This window comes from Gavialis gangeticus, unplaced genomic scaffold (genome assembly GCF_001723915.1).
Source record: "Gavialis gangeticus isolate Ggan-Ray unplaced genomic scaffold, GavGan_comp1, whole genome shotgun sequence".
Taxonomy (NCBI): Eukaryota; Metazoa; Chordata; order Crocodylia; family Gavialidae; genus Gavialis; species Gavialis gangeticus.
Window position 1 is genome coordinate 8,056,220 of NW_017729015.1, and position 22,805 is coordinate 8,079,024.

General features: G+C 51.9%; 1 protein-coding gene across 2 annotated transcripts in view; it reads right to left on the minus strand.

Moving 5' to 3' along the window:
• PTPRU (protein tyrosine phosphatase, receptor type U) overlaps positions 1-22,805 on the minus strand; it is a 246,083-nt gene that overhangs the window by 175,864 nt on the left and 47,414 nt on the right. For both annotated transcript variants that reach the window (XM_019512143.1, XM_019512142.1), the window contains exons 2-6: positions 13,391-13,662; positions 12,378-12,459; positions 10,443-10,558; positions 9,482-9,659; positions 5,691-5,984 (exon numbers count right to left, since the gene is read on the minus strand). In XM_019512143.1, the coding sequence (XP_019367688.1) occupies positions 5,691-5,984; positions 9,482-9,659; positions 10,443-10,558; positions 12,378-12,459; positions 13,391-13,662 (942 nt within the window). The remainder of the gene's footprint in view (positions 1-5,690; positions 5,985-9,481; positions 9,660-10,442; positions 10,559-12,377; positions 12,460-13,390; positions 13,663-22,805) is intronic.

Genomic DNA, 22,805 nt, shown 5'->3' on the forward strand with positions numbered 1-22,805 from the left:
GGGGGGGGGGGGGGGGGGGGGGGCTTGCCATCTTGGAACCAAAAAACAAAAAACAAAAATCATATACTAAAAATCAAACATCTACTGTAACATTATTTTCATTTTGTTTCAAAAAATATTTTTGTTCTGATTTATGTGCATTTGCATAGTGCACAGAGGCAATTGCATAATAGCTCAAAATAAAATCTTATTCTTGCATATTGTCTATGGGATGCAGTGGGGGGGCAGGAGTTTCTGGTGTGTATGTGTGCATGTGCAGGATTTGTGGGGATGTGCGTGTATGTGTGGAGTTTGTGAAGGGGCATGGGGGATGTGGGCACGTGCGTGGGTAGGTGTGCACTTTGTGGAGGGGTTGTGAAGAGGTGTGGCAGGGTGTGGGTATGAAGTTTGTGGAGGGGTCCGGGAGTTTGTGGGGGTTGAGTGTGGGACTGTATGGGTGGGTGTGGGGTTTATGTGGGTGAGTGTGGGCCCCACCACTACATACCCCCCCCACATGGTGCACAGCCCCCAATGCCAACAGCAGCAGCAGGTGGCAGGCCCTTAGGGCGCTCATGGCCCACACCAGGCAGAGCACTACCCCCCCCAGGAGTGCACAGCTCTGGCTAAGTCCTGAAAGCTGCATGTGGCAACACGGAGCCAACCCAGGCTGGCCAGTTTGCACGCATCTCCAGGATGGACCAAACTGGATCTGTGCAGCCATGTGCATCTCCCAGGACTCAGCCACAGCCACACACCACTGGGCCGGAGCAAGCCGGCTCCATGCCTCTGCATGGATCTTCCAGCACTCCCCACTCACCAACTGTCCAGTCACTCACCATCACTCCCAGTGCCTCCACACTGGACTCCCAGCTGGAGTGCCAGGAGCTCCATGGAGTGCCCAGTCCAATGGCACATGACCTCTGAAAGCCCTCCTCCCACCAGCTTTCAGAGGGGCAGCCGTGGGTCAGTAATAGTTGTTTTTTTGGGGGGGCCCCGTGAGCCAGACAGAATGGCCTGGCAAGCTGAATCCAGCCAGTGGGCTGTATTTTGCCTGCCCCTGGTCTAGACCACAGTGGCAACCACCAACTGCACAGGAAGATAGGGTAGGTGACTTCTTTAATCTCATCTACAGTGTCCCATCACTTTTCCTCAAACCATCTCATGCAGTAAGGACCACGGCAGAGGCAAATCCTGCTGTGTGCCAGGATGGCAATTTTAAAACTCAGTTGCACACATGAACAAGAACAAAGCAGGCAGAGCCCTCAGACTTCTCAGGTGCATTGCTCCACCTCTCTGCGCCTCGGTTTCCACGTCTATTAAATGAAGGGGGGTTAATACTCACTCACACCCACTGAATGAGGTCCTCAGTAAGACCATGCTAGGTGAATGGCAAGAATTATGTCACTGCCTAGTTCCCATGGGTTTGAAACAAGATCTGTAATAGTGCTATTGCAAGTAGACCCTACCTCCACACACGGGAACTGTCACCTTTCCCCTCAGAGAAGAGATGTTGAAGAGTGAGCACAGAGCGGGGCAAGATTGTCTGAAGGAGCCTTGGCTTCCCATTTGAAACCCTGTCACTATAGCGCGTGCTCTTCGTTCTCCTCCAAGTGGCTAGTCTGGAAAAGATGGCTGAGAGTCCTCTGCTACTGCCACTGGGTAGGGAAGACAGTCCTGCAGCTCTGGCCACCAAGGCTCCCGGTTTCAAAGCGAGATACTGCAGGCTCCCTTTCTAATGATCGTGCACTGCTAAGGACTGTTTGAATTTCTGGACAGTTTTAATTCAGAGCATGAGGAAAGGTTTGGGCAAAGGCCAGAAGCAGTTCTCTGCATGCCCATCTAACATAATATTATCACTGGCAAACTGTTTCCCAAGGGACCTGGTTGTCAGCAAGTGCCTGAGTTCTCTTCCCAGTCCCCACAAGCCTGGCCACGAGACGTGACAAGGACACCCATAATATCACTTTGCAAGCAACATTCAAGCTCAGCCACTTGAAAAACAAGCTCTTTCCCAGAAAGGTTAAATACTCTTATTACTTCCCCAGCACAGCGATCTTGTGCACTTTTGTGTATTTAATTTATATGCTCCAACTATAATCATCCACGGAGGGTGGGACTGAGGGAGGAGGGGGAAAAAACAAATGTGAAGAAGGCAATCTGTGACGCTGTTATTGTGGGGCTGCAATCGCTTCCCAACTGGTGAGCATTAAGGATCATCTCATAAAAGCCGCTCCTTCAAAGGGACAGGGCACATCACAATCATGTTCATCCTTCAAAAAAAATGTGCTCCCTTTGACTTTGTTTAATTACTGAGCAGTTAAACCCCTGGCACATGGAGGAAGTCTGTTGCTATGGAGTGTCTGAAACACCAGCCCCAGGATGCTTCCTGTCGTCTGAGACCTCAGCAGACTCTCTGTCAAGGCAGCAGAGGTGGGAGAGGTCTTTAGAAAAAGACTCCCCACAAATGACATTGTTGGCCCCACTACTGGGAAACGTCTGCTCTGACCACCCTATGCCCCAGTGTAGGGTGTCCAAGCAAGGGCACCGGCCCATGGCTAGAACAGGCTTCTGGGAATCAGGCGGGCAGAGCTCTATTGCCATCTCCACCAACCACTGAATGTGTGACCTTGGGCATGTCACTTAACTTCCTGTATATCATCTGCATGAAAGAAATTAGTCTTATTATTGGCTATGTGCCAGATGGAAAATGGAACTGAAGAATACAGAACATTTAGCAATGAGGCCCAGCTACCAACGTTGCTATTGCTCGTATAAGAGAGCCTGTTCTGAAATATGGCAAGATAGCCTTCATCCTGCTTTCAAATAGGTTAATAACCAGAACATTTAGCTTAGTCTTTAAGCAAACATTATACAACGCATTGTCTACTTAAACTCAGGCGTAAGAGACTAAAAAGTGGCTTTCCATATAGCCACGATGGGCACTATAACCCTGGTGCAGAGATCAGAGAAACAGGGATTTCCCCCTCTAGGTCAAGGAGTTTACCACCCTGATTTATACATTATCCTTTGCAGTTCACCTGCCTCCTGTAGACTAATGTGAAAAAGCTTGGAGAACACCCCAGAATACACCTTCATAGCCAACGCACCGTCACAGCACAGCAACACCCTAAACCTTGTCCTTTTGATGACATTTCACACTTGAAACAGAGTTTGGAGGTGGCCTGGGCTCTGTGTCTAAATCTCAAAGCCAGACTCCCAGCCTAACAGGCTGACTTAAAACCAACCCCTTTCGAATTTAGGGTGGGTATGCTCCAAATCAGCATCAGGACTTTGTGGGTTGGGCTCATCCCTGCTGATCTCCAACACTTTGGAGCTGCCCACATCTCTAAAGAGTGATGGCAGGAATAGGACTGGTGATGGTCACTCAGTTCGGCTGCTGCCAGATTCTGAGCAGCAAAAACCCACTGCCAATCAATCAAAGCTCCTTAGTTGGGATTAATATTTTTGGCCCATTCAGCATAACTGCACATGTTCTTTTCCCCAGTTTAAAACTGTGCCCTAACAGGCACATCCTCTCACCCTCCAATGAACCCAACCAGAGCTCAGGCTTCATTAGAAACCTCTGTCAAAGCAGGATGGCTCTGCTTGTGAACTGGGGCTGCTGAGCCTGGAGGCAGTGAGCAGGCTCCCTGCATCTGGTCTCCGTGCAAGGAGCATGGAGCATCTACAAACAATGTCTGTTCCTGTGCCAGGCCAGGTGGGGGGAATCCCATCCTGAATGCCAGCGCTCTCCTGGAAGGCAGTCCAGTTGTGCCTGTGCAGTGACAAGCCAGCTAATTATGCCCTGGCCTCCAGAGGCTCTCAGTGCATACGAGGACATTCAGCTCTTCCAGTGACAGCCCAGCCAGCCCTCCTGAAAGGATCTTGGTTAGGGAACAATAGAGCAGAGTGAATGCTGCAGGATGCTGTTGCTAAAAAGTCAATTAAGGGCAGATTCACACGCTTATCTATTGTGGTTGGAGGCAGCTTATTGCTGAAGCCAAAGGTTTCTGGGCTTCCACTGCTACAGGCTCCTGTCTGCAGGATACTTCACAGTCAGGGCTCTGCTAATGCTTCACTCCCAGGAACACTGGTCACATGGTGTGTCCCACGTAGTGAATCCAAGCAGTGGAGCATGTTCCCACAGGACTGGAGTCCCAGGAAGCCCCTGCTGGGCTCACTCAGTCTCTTTGTGCCTCACTTCTCCACCTGAGCAATGGGGATAATGAGGGCCAGCTCAGCCCTACGTGAGAGCAAGCAGGCTAGGAATGAGACATAGAAGACCTGAGATGGGTACATTGCCACCACCTGCAACCTCACAGGGTCTGATCCTGTGAGGAGGTCCACTTCCACTCCCACGAGAAGCACTGGGCAACCTCTGCTCACATCAAAGTCAAGGGATGTGCCTCTAAGGTAAAAGCACGGCTGGAAAGATCACAATCTTAACTCCCCTGTTACATTTGCTGGCCTGGCTCCTCCTTCTCTCCACCCATCTCTTGTGTCCTCCAGGTCAGTCTGGCTCTCTGGGGCAGGGTCTTTCATGTCACATGTGCAAGACACGCTCCCCCTTAGCCTGGGATGGTACTGGTGCCCCCGCCTGTCCAGACAGCAAGTGCAAGACCCAGCTCTTTGGGGCAGGATCCAGCACACACGAAAACTACTGCCCCACCCATTATTAACCCATTCATCACCACAGCAAGTGCTTAACCAATGTACTCAACAAGCCATAAGCTGTAAAAACAAGTGCTCTGGAGTTGAGTTATAGGTCACGGCGAGTGCAAAACCTCATTGTTCCTGGGCTGTTATTAATCCCACTGCCAATGAACGTCGACTGTTTCTTTATCCAGTTGCTGAAGCAACGATCATTTGTCAGTTTAATGTGACCCCTGTTAACATATGAGACAGTAAATCCCAGCTGCAGAGTCAGCCTCGGCACAAAGGACGACTTTCTTTTATTTTTACCCGGGCTCAGCCATTAGCACCTGAGTGCACATAATTGCAAACTGAGCACACAAAAATCAAGAGTAGCACAGCCTTCCCTCTTCTCGGGTAAGGGGTGAGGGGGAAGGGGCCAGGACTGTGCAGCAACTGCTTGGCTTTCACAGGCTGAGAGAGGTTAAAGGAATGGCCTGAGCTCACTTAATGGAGGAGCCCCCAAGACAAGGTCTCACCTAAACACTAGAATTAAAAGCAGCATCCAACTGAAAAAATGTATGTGGGAGGGGCTGAATTGCTAGGGACAGGTCTCCCAGCATAGGGTAGATGAGAAGGTATTTCTTCACAACACCCACGACACTGTCTCTAAACACAGGGCTTGGAGCTATCACTCCCATCGCACTAACCCAGGGTAGACCCTGATGAGGCCGGCTGCCTTCTGACAGGCCCTGCCCCATGCCCCCACACCCATGCACTAGTGAAACACATCACCTGCTGGCTGGAAACCTACAGGCGAACCTGAATCCTGTGGCTAGGGGCAGTCGGAGACAGGTCTGAGCCCTAGTAACAAGCATACTGGACAGCCAGGAGAAGTTAAGCGTCTTGAGGAACATCCCTCTGTGCTACTGACCAGGACACTGGAACAAGCAGAGACTCCACGCATGCCACCCCCTTTGCCCCATGGATGCTCGTGCAGATCCTGATGAGTTAAAGCACCTCCCGCAACCTGGGATGGACAGAGCACCTCCCACACCCCTTGTTAACCAGCCACCTACCTGCGCATTTGGTCCTGCTTATGAGGGGCGGCCCCGGCTTGCCAGTCCCTCCCTCGCCTGGACGAGTGAGCAGCACACTGATCTCATACTCCGTGTCGGGATCCAGATGCCACAGCTTGTAGGTCTGCATGTTGACAGCGTGGACCTCTGACCAGGGCCCTGACGTCATGCGGTACTCAATCTCCTTGCGCACAATGGGACCATCGCCAATGATGGAGTTGGTGTTGAGCTGGATGATCAGGTAGGTGGAGCCAGCTCGAAGCAGCTGTGGGGGAGCAATGGGCGTCGGAGGCTCTGGAGAAGGACAGAGCAGGGTGAATGGAGCATCCCCCTCCCTACTGAGCCAAGTGCCTGTCCTGCACCACCACCATCAACTGCGCCGTATGGCTGGTGCTGGGTTAGGACTTGGGAAATCCAGGGTCTAGGTTCTGCTGCAGACTCCCTGTGTAGCCTTAAGTAAATCAGTGAACCTCCCTGAACCCAGTTCCCCATGTTGAATCTCTCCCATTTTTGATACGTCTTGTCTGCTTGAGCTCTGACTGCCCTGGGGTCAACAGTGCCTCTTGCTAGGTGTGTGTACAGCATCTAATGCAATGGGGCTCCAATCCTTTCTATAGTATAGACACATTCAAACCTTCCTTTTCCTCATTTGTCTACCAGGATCCTGGCTTGAGAAGGACGACTGGGTCAGACTCAGCGTCCTCTCAGTCCAGAGCAGTTCCACTGACTTTGCCACAGAGCTCCACCTTTTCAAACAAGGGCAGACTCTACCCTACAGGCAGGCAAAGTCCGGTCCATGGGCCACATCGGGCTCTCAGAGGACTCTATTTCTCAGAAGCTCCTGTCCACATTGCCGCAGCCGGTTTCCGTGGGGACCCCAGCAGTGGCAGCGCCAAGGCAGCGTGGGGCCAGGGTTTGCATGGAGACCAGCCCCAGCAGCACTGGCAGGGCGTAAGCCTGGGCAGGGCGAGCTTTGGGCTGGAATCTTGTGGCAGTGACAGCATGGTCCGAAGCCAGGGCAGAGCTGCAATCCACTGCCCACATGTCCCAGGTGGGGCATGCAGGCAGCGGATCGGGGCTCTGCCCCAACTCCAAACCACACCATCACCACTGCCAGATCCCAGCCCCAGCGCAGCTCCCTGCCCAGCTGTGTGCCCTGCCAGTGCTCCATGGAAACTCTGGCCCTACACTGTCAGGGTACCACAGCTGCTGGGATCTCCATGGAAATCAGTCATAGCAACATAGGCAGGGGTTACTGGGAAATGGAGTCCAGCCACCAGCTGGATCCACCATTTTGCCCACCCCTGCTCTAGTCCATGATCCAGCAACCCTGGCACACAAATTTCTCTTCATAGGCAACTCTGCCCTTGGCCTGTGGGTCAAATTCTGACCTCAGTTGCAGGACACTGCAAAGGACAGATGCAACTGAGAGTATAATCTGGTCTTGAACAAAACCAGACAAGCAAAGAGAATGTACCCCTAAAACTAAGACATTTGCTGTACTTCCCCCAACACACACACGCTCTCTCTCGCTCCCCCCTTACACACACACACGAGTTTTGCGCTCTCTCGCTCCCTCCCCTCTCCCAGCAAAGGTTTTTACAATGCAGAGCACAACAGTTCCACTGACCAAACCTTAATTGTACAAAGCAGGCTGTGAAGGTGCTGTGAAGTTCCATCAAAATTAATTAGCACCCAACTATGACCATCAAAAATAAACGAACAAAGTCCGTGTGGGGAGGCACCTCCCTTCCTTTTGTTTTTGTTTTTTTCAAATAGTCTGCATTGGCTGACACACAGACACCGATAACTGCAAACTAGTGCTATTCCACTACCTTAACAAAGACTACCGTGCCTCTGAATCCACTGACGGATGGCACGCTGAGCTTATGGAGCTCAATGCTACCAGGTAGAAAGTGCCTGCACATAGATTCATAGATGGTGAATCATAGATGTTAGGGTCTGGAAGGGACCTTACAAGATCATCAGGTCCAGCCGGGGCAGAGCTGTACAAGGAAAGGAACAATGTATACGGAAAGAAAGAATATCCAGTTAAATCAATATTTTTTAAATGCCCAAGAGTTTTTGCAGGACTATGAACATTTATAGATCAGGGCACAACCTAACACTTATCAATTATGAGTCAGGAAGGAATTGCTTCAAGAAGCAAGTTTTCCTACTCATGCCTCTGAAGCGCCTGGTATGAGCGAATGTCAGAGACAAGACACTGCACACGCTGGACCTCAGGTCTGATCCTACCTGCTGCTTCCTAAGTCGTCACAAGCTAAAAACACGAGGCACTGCTACTGTGCTCTGCTGAATGGTTGCCACAACCTACCTCACAGTCAGTTGCATTTCTACAGCAAAGACTCCTGCAATATGAACCAATAATCACTCAGATCTACAATAAGGCTCCTAGTGACTTCACGAGCATCACATGGCACTGGGATGAAACAATGAGTCAGTCTAAATCAGGGGTGGGCAAAATGCGGCCCGGGGGCCAGATGTGGCCCGGCAAGCCATTCTATCCAGCCCATGAGGCCCCTAAAAAATTTAGAAAATTAATTAATCTGCCTGGGCTGCCTGTCATGCAGCCCTCAATGGCTTGCTGAAACTCACTAAGCAGCCTGCTGTCCAAAATAATTGCCTGTCGCTGGTCTAAATCAATGAGGAGTCCTGATCAGAGGGAAGACCTTCAGCATAGGTTCAGTCATCCCACATCCAGTGGACTAAACTCGCTCCCTCAAGTCAGTGAGACACCTCAAGTCTGTTTTTCAGAGGTGCCTTTTCACCAGCCCCCACCTGTCACTCCACCATTTCCAAGCACACCCAACACCTCCTGTCCTTCCCTTCCTCACACCAGCTCACCTGCTCTTCTCCTATCACATCTTGCCCCAGCCCATCAGCTTCCCCTTCCCCACCAACACACTTGTCCCTGCTCTTCCCTCCAGCCTCCTGTCAAGCTCCCTGCCTCTTCTCACACACACATCTAAGCTGGAGCAGGGCTACAAGCCAACACAATACAGCCTGAGGCCTGCCGCAGGGAGAGGACTGAGGAAAAGACAGCACCTCCCCTCACACAATGAGCCGTCTTTGTTTAGTATCTACAGTTGTTAGCAATGGCTACCTCAGGGGTGTCAAAGATACAGCCCCCACAGGCCAAATCCGGCCTGTAGATCCTTATCGTCCAGCCTGCAGTGCTACCCACAGGTCTTGGACTGAACCCACACACCATATTCAGTATGTGTCGGACCAGCCCCACATGCTGGAATGGGCCAGACCCCACACACACAGCTGGTCTGGCACATGTGCTGCATGGACCCGATCTAGCATGCCCTACGCAGGGAACCTGTGCTGGTCCGGCCCCACATTCTGGATCCAATCACAGGGATGGTCTGCAGGGACCAGATTAGTTTGATACCACTGAACTAACTCATCAGGAGAGCTCAAAGCAAGGCTTGCAGCATTTTCCCCATTTTAAAGGTAGGGAAAACTGAGCTACAAGCAGAGAAAGTGACTTGCCCAAGGCTATCCAGCAGGCCAGTGGCAAAGCTGGGTACAAAACCCAGTCTCTAAAGTTCCAGTCCGGTGCACTAACCAACAAGTGGGAGTCAAGCCTCTAGATTTACCAACAATTCCCTGTGTAATTTGAAGCAAGGTTTTTTTCTGTCTCTGTGCCCCAGTTCCCTCATCTGTACCACAGGGATGGGGCCAGTGGTAAAGATTTGTGATTTGTGATGCAATCTTCAGCTGAAGGGCCCTCCCATAGCATAAAGAAGCATCACCCTCACCTTTCACAATCAGCTCTGCAAAGTTGGAGACACCGGAGCCCCGGACAGATTGGGTGACGCAGCGGTAGAGGTCCTGCTCTGCCTTGGAGACCTCGTCCAACTGGAAGGTAGCCAGGAACCTCCTATGGCTGATGTGCTTCACTGAGGCAGCTGGGACAACTGCTCCATTCTGCCTCTGCTGGCCAACGAGATGATGTTACGTTGGAAGGAAGGTGAAATCCAGGCAGCACAGTTCTTCTGTGCCTGCTCTGTGAAGCTCCCCATAATGGCCAAGTAGCAATGTGGGATCTCCTTTGTATCTAACAGTACCCACCCCACCCATTTTCCCCACTGTGTTCTCCCTCAAGGCCCTGTCTGTCAAGCCTTCCAGCCCTCAGTGCTGCTCTCTAGAGTTAGATGGTGGTAATGTGGAGCAGCATGAGAATGGCAGCACAATGCCAAATGCTAATGCCCCACTGGGATGTGGGGAAAGGGTGGTGAGTAGGAGATTACAGCAGCCCATGTCTTCCATTGCTGCTTAGGGGTCCAGTCTCATCACCCTTAGTTGGGTAAAACTCCTGCCAACCTCAATGGGAACATCGCCCAGAAGAGCCCCTGAGGTAGGCCAGGGTGAGGTAGGCCAGTGGGGTCATCTCTCTATCCTCCATCAACTGTTCTCTAGTGGAAAGGGGCCTGAGGGAATCTCTGATGTGACACAGAGGGTCGGGGAGGGGAGGAGTGTTAAAGTGCCTTCCCCTCCCCTGCTCATTTCCAACAGCCCCCACACCAGTGCCTTCAAATGGACTGGGAGCCCCACCTCTCTGGGTAGTACTGATGAGGCAGTACTGAGTCAGCACCAGCACCCTGGCTTTGCAATCAGGGCACTGCACAGAAGAGTTGGGAATGAGGTGACTCCATCTCAGGGAGTCCCACAGACAGGGAGAAAGACAGCAAAACCAGGCAGCGTCCCCGGTCCAGTCACCTGCATGAGGAACCTCTCGGCTTCCGACGCCTTCCCAGCTGCCACGCACTGGAAGGTAGCGTTCTGCCCAGCATTGACCTCCACATCGCCCAAGCGGGAGAAATGAGGCGCTTTGGCTGCAAAGGCACAGAAACAAACAAACAATCCCACTGGATTCCACAGGTGCACCCCACCAGATCTACACTACGGTGGGCTTGCCCCTCGCTTCCCCCCAAACACAGCCATGGGACAGAGTGCTGGATCCCAGGAGCACACAGCCACACCAGATTATGGCTCTGCAGTGTAGCACAGCTACAAAATATGCTATTTACTTGTTCAGGGTAACAGCTGTAGCAGGAGCTGAATTAAGTGGTATTAATTAGCTCAGCACCTGGATCAAAGACCCCCCACCCCCATATATAAATCCATAAATTCAAATTCTTTGCATGTAGGAAGGGTAGGTTAGAAGCAATCCACTTCAGTGACAGAGTCAGGAAGGAAGAAATTTTTCCACAGCTGTCACATAGCACAATTAGACAAGCGTATTATGGGGAGGATTTTCTCCTTCCTCTTAGCATCATGCATTGATCACTGCAGGCTGTAGGGTACCGGGCATCATGGAATGATGGCTATGACCCTGACTGTAAATTCTCACTGTCTTATTCTACGGAGCAACTGCTCCACCGCCAAAACAGACTGTATGGGAGGAACCTGCTCAGAAGCAGAAGAAGCCATGAAGGAGGCAGCAGGGAAGACTCTGATACAAAAAACTCAGAAGCTCCCTGACAGTTCAACTCGCCAGCCACACAGAAGGACTCTACTGACTAGCACCACATTCCTGCAGTGCCCTCCTTCCCTATCATTAATGCTCCAGAGCTTACTGGCTTGGTCTAGCAGAAACATTATTTAGGGGAAGGACTCAGGGGCACACTGGTATCCATGCCCTGAACCCAATTTGTCCTGTCTGCCAGGATGTTAGCTACCTCCCAGAGGCTATCCCCAGTCAACTGACCTTTCCCTTGCCACCAGAACTGTCCTTTCCAAAGGCATGACATCTAGGCCTGTGCTCATCTAAGTTTACAGACTTGAGCAGAAGCAGAAACAGCTATGGGGTGTATCATTCAAGGGAGATTCACATATGCCCCTGCCGTATCACCCACCCAACCACTGAGCCCATGACATGCTGAGAATTCCTGAAATCAAGCCCCTAGGATCCCACAGGACGGTACATAACTGAACTTCACTGATCATATCTACAGTGAGTGGGTGTCCATTCAGCAGGGGTAGGGCTCAGTGCGACCCTGGCTGCCTTGAGCCCCTTGTCACTGAGCCCCAGTGATCACAGCTACATGATGGGGGCACTGGTCTATTCCCCAAGGTGAGATGGGAGGGGTGGGGACTAGGACTCGTAGCTTTCCTGCCTGGTGCTAGGCACTAGCCTGCACTCCCCACCCTGTCTGGCCCTGTGCAGCACTAACCATTAAGTCATGTTCTTTACCCACCCAGCACCACCCTGCCCAGTGACAGCACCTCAGCGTCTCTCCCAACCTGCCAAAAATCAGTGCTGTTCACCAGCCTGTTCCCCTGCATGGCCCTCTCTGGTCCTATTCACCAGGCTGGTGACTCCCAGTTCCTGATACTTCAAGTTTATGCTGTCTGTAGGAGGCTGTCCCTTCACCCTCACCCCCGCCCCAACACCCTGCTGACAAAAGGTCGTGACAGCCATCTCTCATCCAACTCCAGCCACATCAGCTGGTGTGTCCCCTTGGCTCTGCTCTGACAGGGGAGTATGAATGCTGTCAGGCACCACGGCAGCCAGTTAACACTGAGTCCCATCAAACCCCTCATTACAAGAATGTTAACTGGGAGTGTGAGGACTCCCCGTGACAGCATGGCAGGCCAGACGGCTGGCCCCTGTCAGGAAGGCAGCTGCAGCCAGGTTTCCGTCTTACTTACAGCAGGGATAATTCAAGACCAAAATGTCATCCAAGCCAAGGTATCCTCTATGTTCGCTGGAGATCACCGCCTCAAACTGGACCTGAGAGCAACCAGACACATACCTGTCACTTAATTCTATGCTGGAATGACATACCACCATCCCCTGGTATAGGGAGGTCTTCCTGGAGATCTTTCACAATGGGCCCAGAACTTATGGTGTTGGCCTATTTACATAATGTCCTGGTCCCAGTCCCCAAAACTGACCACCCCAAACACTGGCTGGGTGCGAGACTCCAGGGCTGGATTCAGATGCTGCAGCTTGGGCTCATCTCTAGTCTGTATCACACTCTTTAAGGCAAGGAATCCTAGGCCACTCTCTGGCTTAATAGTTGTTCATGTTTTTGCAGCCCTTTCTTGCCTGGGTTCCCGCTACCATGGAAAGATGAGGAGCTAACACCCAGAAAGGGACATGCTGTGCTTGTACATGCAGCCCCAACCAGCAGCTGGACGTGTTACAACTCCAAGTGAAAGCACACTCCCATGAGGTTCCCCAGCTCCATTTGGGGTACTGAGAGGTTTAGGTAGACACCACCCGCACACTTTTCCAATCAGCTCTCCAGAAGCCTAGCACTGGGGGGTGCCATCAGCAGAGTTGAGGATGGCAGACGTGCAACAGAAAGGTTGGGAATGAGGGACATCAGCAGAGCAATAGAGGAGCAGCCCACAACTGAAGGCTGGGATGGTAGAGCACTAGGACTGCTGTATGATGGAGACCCTAGACCTGGAACAGGAAGCTGAGTCACCAACCAGGCATTTGTCCATCAGGACTAGCAGCCCTAGCCCTACACTCCTTCCTCATGTGGGTAGCTCAAGTTGTATTCGTAAGGGCTCAGGACCAGGCCCCAGAATACCAGGCTATGTTGTGGCTCAGTCACCGCTTGAATGCACTGTCCCTTGGTATCCTCCCGGACTCACTTTTTATTTTCCAGGCCTTGAACCACTCTATAGCATCATCTCCCATTGTCACTCACCTGGTATTCGTTGGGCCAAAACATGCTGACAGCCAGCTCTGCCTGATGCCACTGGCGCCCATGGGAGCCAGACACGTTCCAAACCATGCTGCCCAGTGGGCCACCATTGACTTTCACATAGACGTTGAGGGAACCCGGGCTGTGGCCATCCCGGCTGTACATGAAGTAGCTGAACTGGAGGCAGTGGGTATCATTCTCACTCAGTGACTGGAAAAGGATGTGAGCTTTCTGCCCTGGGGCGTGCTGAGAGGAGTTGACCATGAGGTAGGAACCTGCAAGAAAGAGGCAGGAGAATAAAGACAGTCCCTTGGCTCAAGAGGATGTGTGCACGTCAGGCACCCTGCCCTCCTTGTCTGGCCATCCGAGTCAAGCCACACTGCTGTTTGGCACCTTACCACGAGGACATCCTTACCTCTCTCTTGGACCACTCCATTACTTTGACCCACAGCTCATGCAGGGACATAAAAATGCTCTATTCAGTCTCTGTCTACCTTAGGATCTAAATCTCTTCCACAAAATATTGAGCTTTGCCGTTCCTAGCTTTGTCTAGACCACTGCCTTCAAGATGGCAAGTCAGAGCTGTATACAGACCTCGTTTTCCTATTTGCTGGCTGACCTGAGAACAAAGGGAAGAACAATCCCTTTTCGGGTAAAGCAAAACATTTTGTTCAACCTGAAACATTTCGTTGCATTTTTAGATTTTCAACCCTTTTTCTAATACCATTTTTAAAACTGAGTTTCAGCAAATTTCAAAACAAAAGCACCCACTGAAAAGAAAAGCTGAACTGTTTTGTTTTGAAAGGAAATGTGTCAAACTTTTCCACAAAACCCCCCCAAAAAATTCTGACTTCTTTTCCAAATTCAACCTGAACTCTCAAATAGCTTTGTTCCACTCAAAACTGTATTTTTCAGCTAAGAAATTCTTCCTCCACAAATTTTTGCCCAGCTTTAGCCAGAGTCTAGAGATAATCTCTCCATCTCCCCCTTCATGCTTCCTTTTACAACTGGGGCAGCCTTCCAATTTCCAAATCTCCTCCAGAGTCACTCCTCCCAGGACTCCTTCTTTCCTTACTCTCTTCTCTTGTTAGCTGCCCCTTCCTAGGCGTGAACAGCTCTCGACGGCATAGGCTTTATTTGACATGTCTCCCTTAGACTGCACTCTCTGGGGCACAGAGTATGAAACCACCAGATCAGTTGGTGATAGCCAACTGCTTGAACTCCCGAGGTCTCAAAACCGCTAGAGGGCAAGACCCTCAGACAGCCTGCTGTAGACGAAAAAAGGATTTTGACTGCAGGGGTGAAAAGGCAGGAAGTGACCAGTTTCCCTGTCGGTAACAGCAGTTAACTCAAATAGTTTTTCATTTTTTGCCTTCAAAGCCCTTCCCGAAGGCGGTGAGTAACACTTCCTCACTGCAAACCACTGAAGGGAAGAGAACCCAGGTCTAACTCCAGACCTCACCTACACTTGGCTGCTTGCATGGCCACAACTTCAGCAGCCGGCAGTCATCGGCCACCGCCAGGAAGCTGCTGGAGTGCACTCACAGCCACACGGTCCCCAGTGGCTCCACTGCAGCAGCCATGCCAACACGGTGGAGGGCACCCTGAAAAAGCCCCAGCTGCTCAGGGGCCCACGGCAACTGGCAGAAGGCACGGACATCTCTACATGTACCCTCTGCTGGATGCTAACTGGTGGCAGAGACCTTCTTTCATTTAGAAAGGTGTTGCTCACTCTGCCAGCCAAAAGAAGGGGGTCAGCTGCCACATGAGCGCCCTGAACATAAATACACATAGAAAATACACTGTTTGTTTTTCAACCAACGGTGTGGTGAGGCAATGGCAACTGCTAGCCCCCACGGCTTCATGTCCAGAGAGGACACCAGGCTGATACAAGGACCAATTCACCCCCACCACACACCTCATGAAGCCACTTGCACCAGGACAAGAAGGGTACACCTGGCACCACCAGGTACGCCGCTATGGTGAATTGGGGCCAGCGTCAAGTGCTCTTGCTCCACCTGGGAAAAGATAAAGGTGAGGGCTGATGGATGAGCCAGCAGGCAGCGCAGGTAAGTGCTATTTTTGCAACCCTCTCCTCCCATGTGATTGATGTGCTTCCTTCAGCTAAATGGGCTCCTCCTGGCAAATCATCGTTATCGAGCTCCCTGTCATCTCCCAGGGTTAACAAGCAGCCAGTTTGCCTGGGAAAGCTGCTCAGACAGTGACTGATGTTCTGCCGAGTTATTAGCTGGGGCAGAGAACCTGTTACGTTGGTTCCTTGTCCCCTTTCTCAGCCACAATGTCACCCGACAGCCGCTCAGCCTGCAAGGAGAGATTACTGCCGACGGACGGGACTTAGACTCTCATGTCGAGAAGAGGATTAAAGAACACGCCTGGTAGCTCCCAGCACCTCGGATACTGGCGGCAGAGAGAAGGAGGGTTGCAGGAGGGGCCAGGCCCTGCCAGCATCTGGGGGTGCTGCTCTGCCACACAGAGACGCACATCATACAGACAGGGAACAGGGAGGAAAAACCCCGGCCTCTCCACGCCACAGCTCCCCCAGCACGGTGCTGACTCCTCTGCAGGCTGTGGCCATGGCTGGAGAGGATGGCAGAGGGATCTTCACAGCAGATCCTCCTGAAAGGAGACAATGGGAGCCTCTGAAGAAGCTGAAAAGCCGTCTTTGACATTCCCTGCACCCTGGGACAAGTTGTTTAAGCCGCCTTGTCTCAGTTTCCCCATCTCGGCTCCCCAAACTACCAGCAGCAGTCCAGGGCTTCATGAACGGCTGAAGAGAACAGGAACCCTGCAACCCTAGCCCTTGAAAATCCCCACCTGTGGGTGACTGCACAGAGCTAAAGCAGGCCAGGGGCCCCTTGGATTTACCTGAGGGGCCACCCCAACAGCCAGCGTCATCAGACTGCACCTGCTACCAAGAGGTCCTTGCTCAGGCTGCCCAGCTCGCAGCTTGGCATGACAGGCAGTCTCTTTTGGACAAGCAGGGGGGCTGCTGAGCAAGAGCAGGGCATGCAGAGGGGCAGTGGACACAGCGACTGCTCCTGTGGTCCCAACCAGTGCTTTCACAGATAGCCCCCAGCTGCCCCCTTCGCACAGCAGTCAGCTTCCTCAGTGTCAGGCGCCTGGAGCTGCATAAGCCACACAGCTGTGCAAGACCTCGCACTCACCATCGTGATGGCTCGGGCCCATCAACAAGCCACTTCCATGAAACCTTCCCCATCCTTACAGGGCTGGGGACACAAGGTCTGAAGCACTGAAGGGCCTCCCTCTTGGGAAGGGGATGCACCAAGCTGTGTCAAACCTGGGACCCTCTCTCTGCCATAAGGTCTAAGCCGAAGGGGTACAATCAAGAGATAGAGGGTCGGGAACATCTTGTGAATAAAGAGGTGGGAGCATTGGCAGAGCCTGAGAACCAGTGATCTAAAGTCAGAGGATGAAAACAGCCTTCCCAGAGCTCTCCTGCTGAGGATTGAGCCTATGCCTTTCCCTGGAAAGGACAGCCCATTTCACAGCCCAGGTTCCCAGCTGACGGGCAGGCTGCACTGGCTGTTAAGAACAGAAGAGTCCCCAGGATCCAGCCTGCCACAAGCTGGGGTCCTGTATGCTGCCGGCTGCTGCACCGATTTTCCTCCTTGGACCTCTCACACCCCTCTCCATCTTCTTTTCACCCTATTTTTTGCAGGATTGTTTTCCTTCCCTGCTTCTCCATCCACCCTTTCATTGCTGGATTCCTCCCCCCACCCCTGAGCACAGCCCAGCCCGAGTTGTCTGCCAGGCCCTATGGGACTTTCACAGCCACTATGGCAATATCAGAGTGGCTTTGATTAGAAGGGAATGAGATCTCCTGGGTATCCAGAGCCAGAATCCTTGGCCTGGGGCAGGAGCGTGCACCAAAAGGTTATGGGACTGCACCTGATCTTGACAGACCCCCAAGGGCAGTGTAGTCAAGTGGTTAGAGCAGGCCTGTGAGTCCACACTTGTACCCAGCTCAGTCTACTCACAAAGCCCCTCCCGGTGGCACTGATTCCATTACAACACCCCAAGAGATCCTGAGAAACACTGGCTACCCCCCAAGTAATTTCTCTGGTAGCCTCTGGTCACAAGGTTGAAATAACAGCCTGCGGCTGCAGCTGCAGGGTCCATGCAGGTGCATGGAAGGAGGTGGCACGTTGTGGATACAGAGGCACAAGTTTTTCGCCCTACAGGCCTGCATGTCACATTGAGCCACACCCTCAATGAGAGGCAGCGGCAGAGATGGGCAAGGGATGCACAGGACTGGAACAGCAGGGGAGATGCATGACAGGGGAGCAGTGCTGGGGAAACAGGTGGCTCCAATTTCTCTCTCTCCTTGTGCCGACTCTGGCTGGTGACATACGGCTTCCCCAAGGCTGGCAAGGGCCTCAGGGGACCCGTTCCCTTGCAGCAGGAAAGGGAGGGGATGGGGAGAAGGGAGCAACCCTCCATGCTGGAGGACCAAGGGACAGGACAGGCAGGAGGCAGAGGCAGCAGGTCCTGCTCCCAGCTCCTGCCCCACTATCTCATCACTCCCTGGCTGGACTATCATGAGATTAAAGGAGATCAGAAGGGGCCCACTGGCAGAAATGGAACAAGCAGGGCAGGGTTACGTGCAGTCACTGCCATCATAATCAGAGTACCAGAGCCTATCATGGCAACCCAGATCACATGGATTGTTATTGAGATGGACACACACAAGCATGCACACACACCCCAAGTGTAGAACCCAGGAGTCCTAGCAGCATGCTTCCCCCCCTACATACCACATGGGTGCAGGGTCAGACACAACCCCTGGAGTGTGGTACAGTGACATGGCTAGGACTGGGCCTGCAGGTAGTGTTTTGACACCCAGAGCTTTTGGATCCTACCCCAGAACATACCCTACAAGAGCTGCAGCAAGAAAAGGTCAAGGTGATTGCGGGAGGGTCCTGTGCCCTGGCCAGGAGAGGACACTAGGACAGGTAAAAGAGTTACAGGAGAACAAGGCAGCCAGACAGGGAAACGGGCCCTCTGGAAGGGCTGAGCAGCTGGGAAAGGACAAGATCTTTTGGGGTGGTTCACACTGATGTTTGCAGGAGGGTCTGAGCACGGGCAAGGGCTCAAAATGACTGTAAGGAGGGGAAAAGGGAGCTTCTGTACCCGAGAAGCATAGAACAGGCCCTGGGCAGAGGTAAGGGAGTAGGCTCATTCACTGAAACAGGCCCCAACTTTGGACAGCTACATAGCAACAGCTGGGGGGAAACTAGTGTCCTGGCTGCAGCTCTCCTAGAATACAGAAGACTGCGACAAGGGGGTTGGATCATGTGATGCATCTACACACGAGTCCTGCACTGCAAAGGGGGCTCACCTGTGCTCTTTCCAGAGCTTGCACTGCTCCTCTCGGGACAACCTCACTACCCAGATGTGGATGCACATGTGTGTACTGCCACGTGAGTGGCTCTATCCAGGAAACCCTGCACTGGCACTCAGGCCCTGCAGCAATTTAGAGACAGAGCTAACCACCAGATCCCAAAGCCCCAACGATGAAGAAGCTGGGAGGACCCTTGAGCCATCTGCAGGCCCCTTAGCATCCTCCCTCCTCCTCTCCTGGCAGCCCAGGCTTAGCACTTTCTCCAGGATCTCTATAAACCAGGCTGTGGTAATTGCTTACATCTCACCAGAGACTTGCTAGCTGTTTTCCTTTAATGCTCACTGCTGTGGCTGCATCAGTACCGCTATCCCCGTCTGGATTTGAACCATTTAATTTCTATTTCCATTGCCTCGTATCATTTAGCACACAGTTGCCGCTGATTTTAAAACTGTGCTCAGCAGGCAGTTATGCAGGGAGCATGTTCATAGACAGTTAGCTTAACGAACACCACATTGCAACTCCTGGGCTGTACAGGAAGCCTACCCAGCTCCCTAATCACACACAGCACGCTCAGCACACCTTCCTTCCCCAAGTCTTCCAGAACTTGACAGACTAGTCACGCTGTGTACCCTTCCTACCCACTACCTGGGATGGAGTCAGCAGCAAAGAAACCAGGGGTCCTGACACCAGGTCCTGCTCATCTATTCCCTACATTCAGCTCCCCAAGTTAGAAGCAGAACTAAGGAATTCTGATTTCCAGCCTTTTGTGTTATACCCCTGAACACACACACATGCACAGTGGAGAATCCAGGAGTCCTGGCAACGTGCTTCCCCCCTACATACCGCACAGGTACAGGGTCACGCAGAAGCCCCTGGAGCATGGTACGGTGACGTGGCTAGGACTGAGTCTACCGTTAGCGTTCAAGCAACCAGGGCCTTTGGAGTCCCAGACCTGCTCTGCTCCCCTTGCACACAGCAAGAGCTAGGGACACAGTACAATGAATAAAATGAGACTGTTAATACTCCTTTCATTTTAATAATGCCAGATGCTATAAGTAACCATGGCAAGCCATTTATTTAAACCTGCCATTGTTTTCTTGACAGTAGTCCTTTAATTATTAATAGCTTTTACCCCTGTTTAATTTAAATGAATCCACATTATTCTCTTCTAAGAAGTCTTGCTGGGCTGCTTGTGCTGGCCAACTGGCTACAACAGAATGACAACAGAGTAATGAAATGGCAAGTGCACATGTGGGCCAGTGCTCTCGTTTGGAGGAAATCAGATCTCCCCAAGAGTGTGTTATAGGCCCTATATTCCTAGCAGCTCATAAAGATTGTCTTGCAGCTCAGATGGCAAGGACCTGAGTTTTGGGGCCAGAAAGACCAGGGCTCTGTCCCTGCAGCAGTTCAGTGTGTAAGCCAGGAGGTGCCATATATCTATGACAAGGATGCTTGTTCTGGATTTAGTTAGAATAACATGGAGCCATTTTCCTCTGTGATTTCAGCAGCTGCTTGGAGGCTTGTGAATAAAACTCTGCCCACCAGCCAACGTAGCATGGGACGGGCCTAGAGAACAGGGCAAGGCAGGGACAGGAGGGTGGAGTGGTGGGGGGCTACATTTGCCAAAGAAAATTGTCAGGGACAGAGCTACCCTTAGAAACTGTACCCCCTTGGCTCTGGAATGAGCCCCCCTTGGCAGAAATTCTTCAGTAAAACCATCTTACTCACTCTCTAACACACATACATACACAGGAGCAAGACCTAGAGCTCACCCCCTACTAGTCCTCAAAACATCCCAACCCTCAGAGCAGTTGAGCCGCACAGCAGTGGATCTCCCCGACAGGCAGTGGCAGGTGCCTTCTCCCTACTCTGAGCAGCCACTAAAGGACATTGTGAATTCCTAAACACAGTAAGCCAGTTCCTCAGCTGGTGTAAATCATGGATTTCATAGATTTCATAGACATTAGGGCTGGAAGAGACCTCAGAAGATCATTAAGTCCAGCCCCCTGCCTCAGTGTAACTCCATGAATCCAACACAGTTTCACCAGTTTACACCAGCTGATAATCTGGCCTACTGACATGTAACCCACCCATGTCTCATTCCCTTCCACCAACCCAGAGAAAGGCTTAATTTATCCCCATGTTTAGGGGGATGGGGAAACCAAGGCACAGGGGGGCAATAATGGATCTAGTAAGCAGAAAAGAGACTTTTGAGGCAGGCTCTCCTGCCTAACCACTGGGCCATACTGCCTCTTAGCAAGCAGTGCCCACTGCCGCCCCGCCTTTTGTCAAAGCTCTTAAAGATTCAGGTTTCCCCTTTTATTAAATTGCCCTTGGGCCCAAAAGCTGAGGAAAAGGACAATTTGAGCTCTAAGAATCAAACCTGACTCTGTTCCACTGACTGAAAAGGGGGGGGGGGGGTGTACACACACGAGAGAGTGTGCATGTGAAAGCGAGCAAGAGCGAGAGCGACAGAGAGAAAATCTACATTTTTTTTCCTCCCTGGCAAAATTATTTCTGCACTAATGAGATCAGCTCCATTTGGCCTAGGCAAAGCTAGCTGCGAGTGCTAACTCCAGCCTGCTCCTCCATCTGAACCACAGCCAGGGGATAGCTTCCGATCGCTCTACCCGCCCCATCTGCCGCGGTCTCATTAATAAGTGAAGGCCCTTCTTCCCCTGAAAGCCAGACAAAGATAAAAACTAAAATAAAATTGCTGGAAAGAAACTTGGAGAAATGACATCCAAGATAGGGCCAGAAGGTTACATGCAGGAAACACGCCTGCAGAGGCTCTGTGAAATAAATATCTGACTATGGTCATAGAGAGTCTTCTATGAAAGAGTGTAGGGAGCAGTCCTGCCTTGGCCGGGGGTGGGCTGGGGCAGAGAGAGACAGAAGAGAGTCCCTAACCCCACTGGTGGTGGCTGTTCAGGTTCTTACCCCACCCTCACCCCTGGGAAGCCAGCAGCAACCGGTCATTCATTAAAGAGGGACACGTGTGGCATTTGTCACATGTGGTCACTGCGTCTTCTCTCACACTCTCCCCAGGGGCTGAAAGGGAGGTGGACATGTATGATTTTATACCAAGTGAAGTGCATTGTGTGTAGGCAGAGCTCTGCATTTATGTTAGCAAAGATTTTCTCGCAGTTATGTAAGTCAAGCAAAGTGCGTGACAGTTCTTACCGCATGAGGGAGTTTGCTCCAGCCTGGGATGAGTTCCCCAAGAAAGTCCCCTCTCCCACACAGGAAAGATTTCCTCTTTGTGATCTAGGACTAATCTGGTTCTGGTTCATGGTGGGTTCCTACTGTAACCCTGTCCCAATAAACTGTCAAAGTCAGATGAACTCATCACCTCCCACCACAGCAAGAGCATGAATTCATGAGATGTGAAACACCAGACCAGGCAGGAACCTTTTGGTGAGATGAGCAACATGGGCAAGATCCTGAGCTGAAATACACCAGCGTGGCTCCTCTGAAGTCAATGCATCTGCACTGATTTATGCCAACAGTGGACCTGGTCTGGAATAAACCCCAGAGTCAAGTGAGCAAGATGAGGTGCTGTAATGAAACCTCTAGCCCAGGGGAGCCATACAGACAGTGTGGCAGAAAGCCACCTTGGTTTCTCCCCAAAAATCTCTGCCCTGTGACACTGTGATTCAAATCTCTGTGCTGTGACCATTCAATCAGGATGGGCCCAGCACACAGGGGACCACACCCTCAGCCTGGCTCTTTAGGGAACTTGAGCTGGCTGCATTCCTGAGGGAGGGGGAAACCTGCTCCCTCTGCCTACGTGACTTGCATCACTTACCTGGGCGAGGGGTTTCTACCTGGGCAGCTGGAATCTGCCCGGTAACAGGTGATGCATTTCGGATTGGTTGGCTGACAGCCAACTGGGGCTGACCTCCGCTGGCCCAAGTGAATGAGGTCACAGGGGCTATATAAGTTAGGATAGGGAAGGAGGCGGTCTCTTCGGCCATGAGGTGACGCAGCAGCCAGGCAGGGGACAGAGAAGCCTTAACATCTGAAACTGGCTCT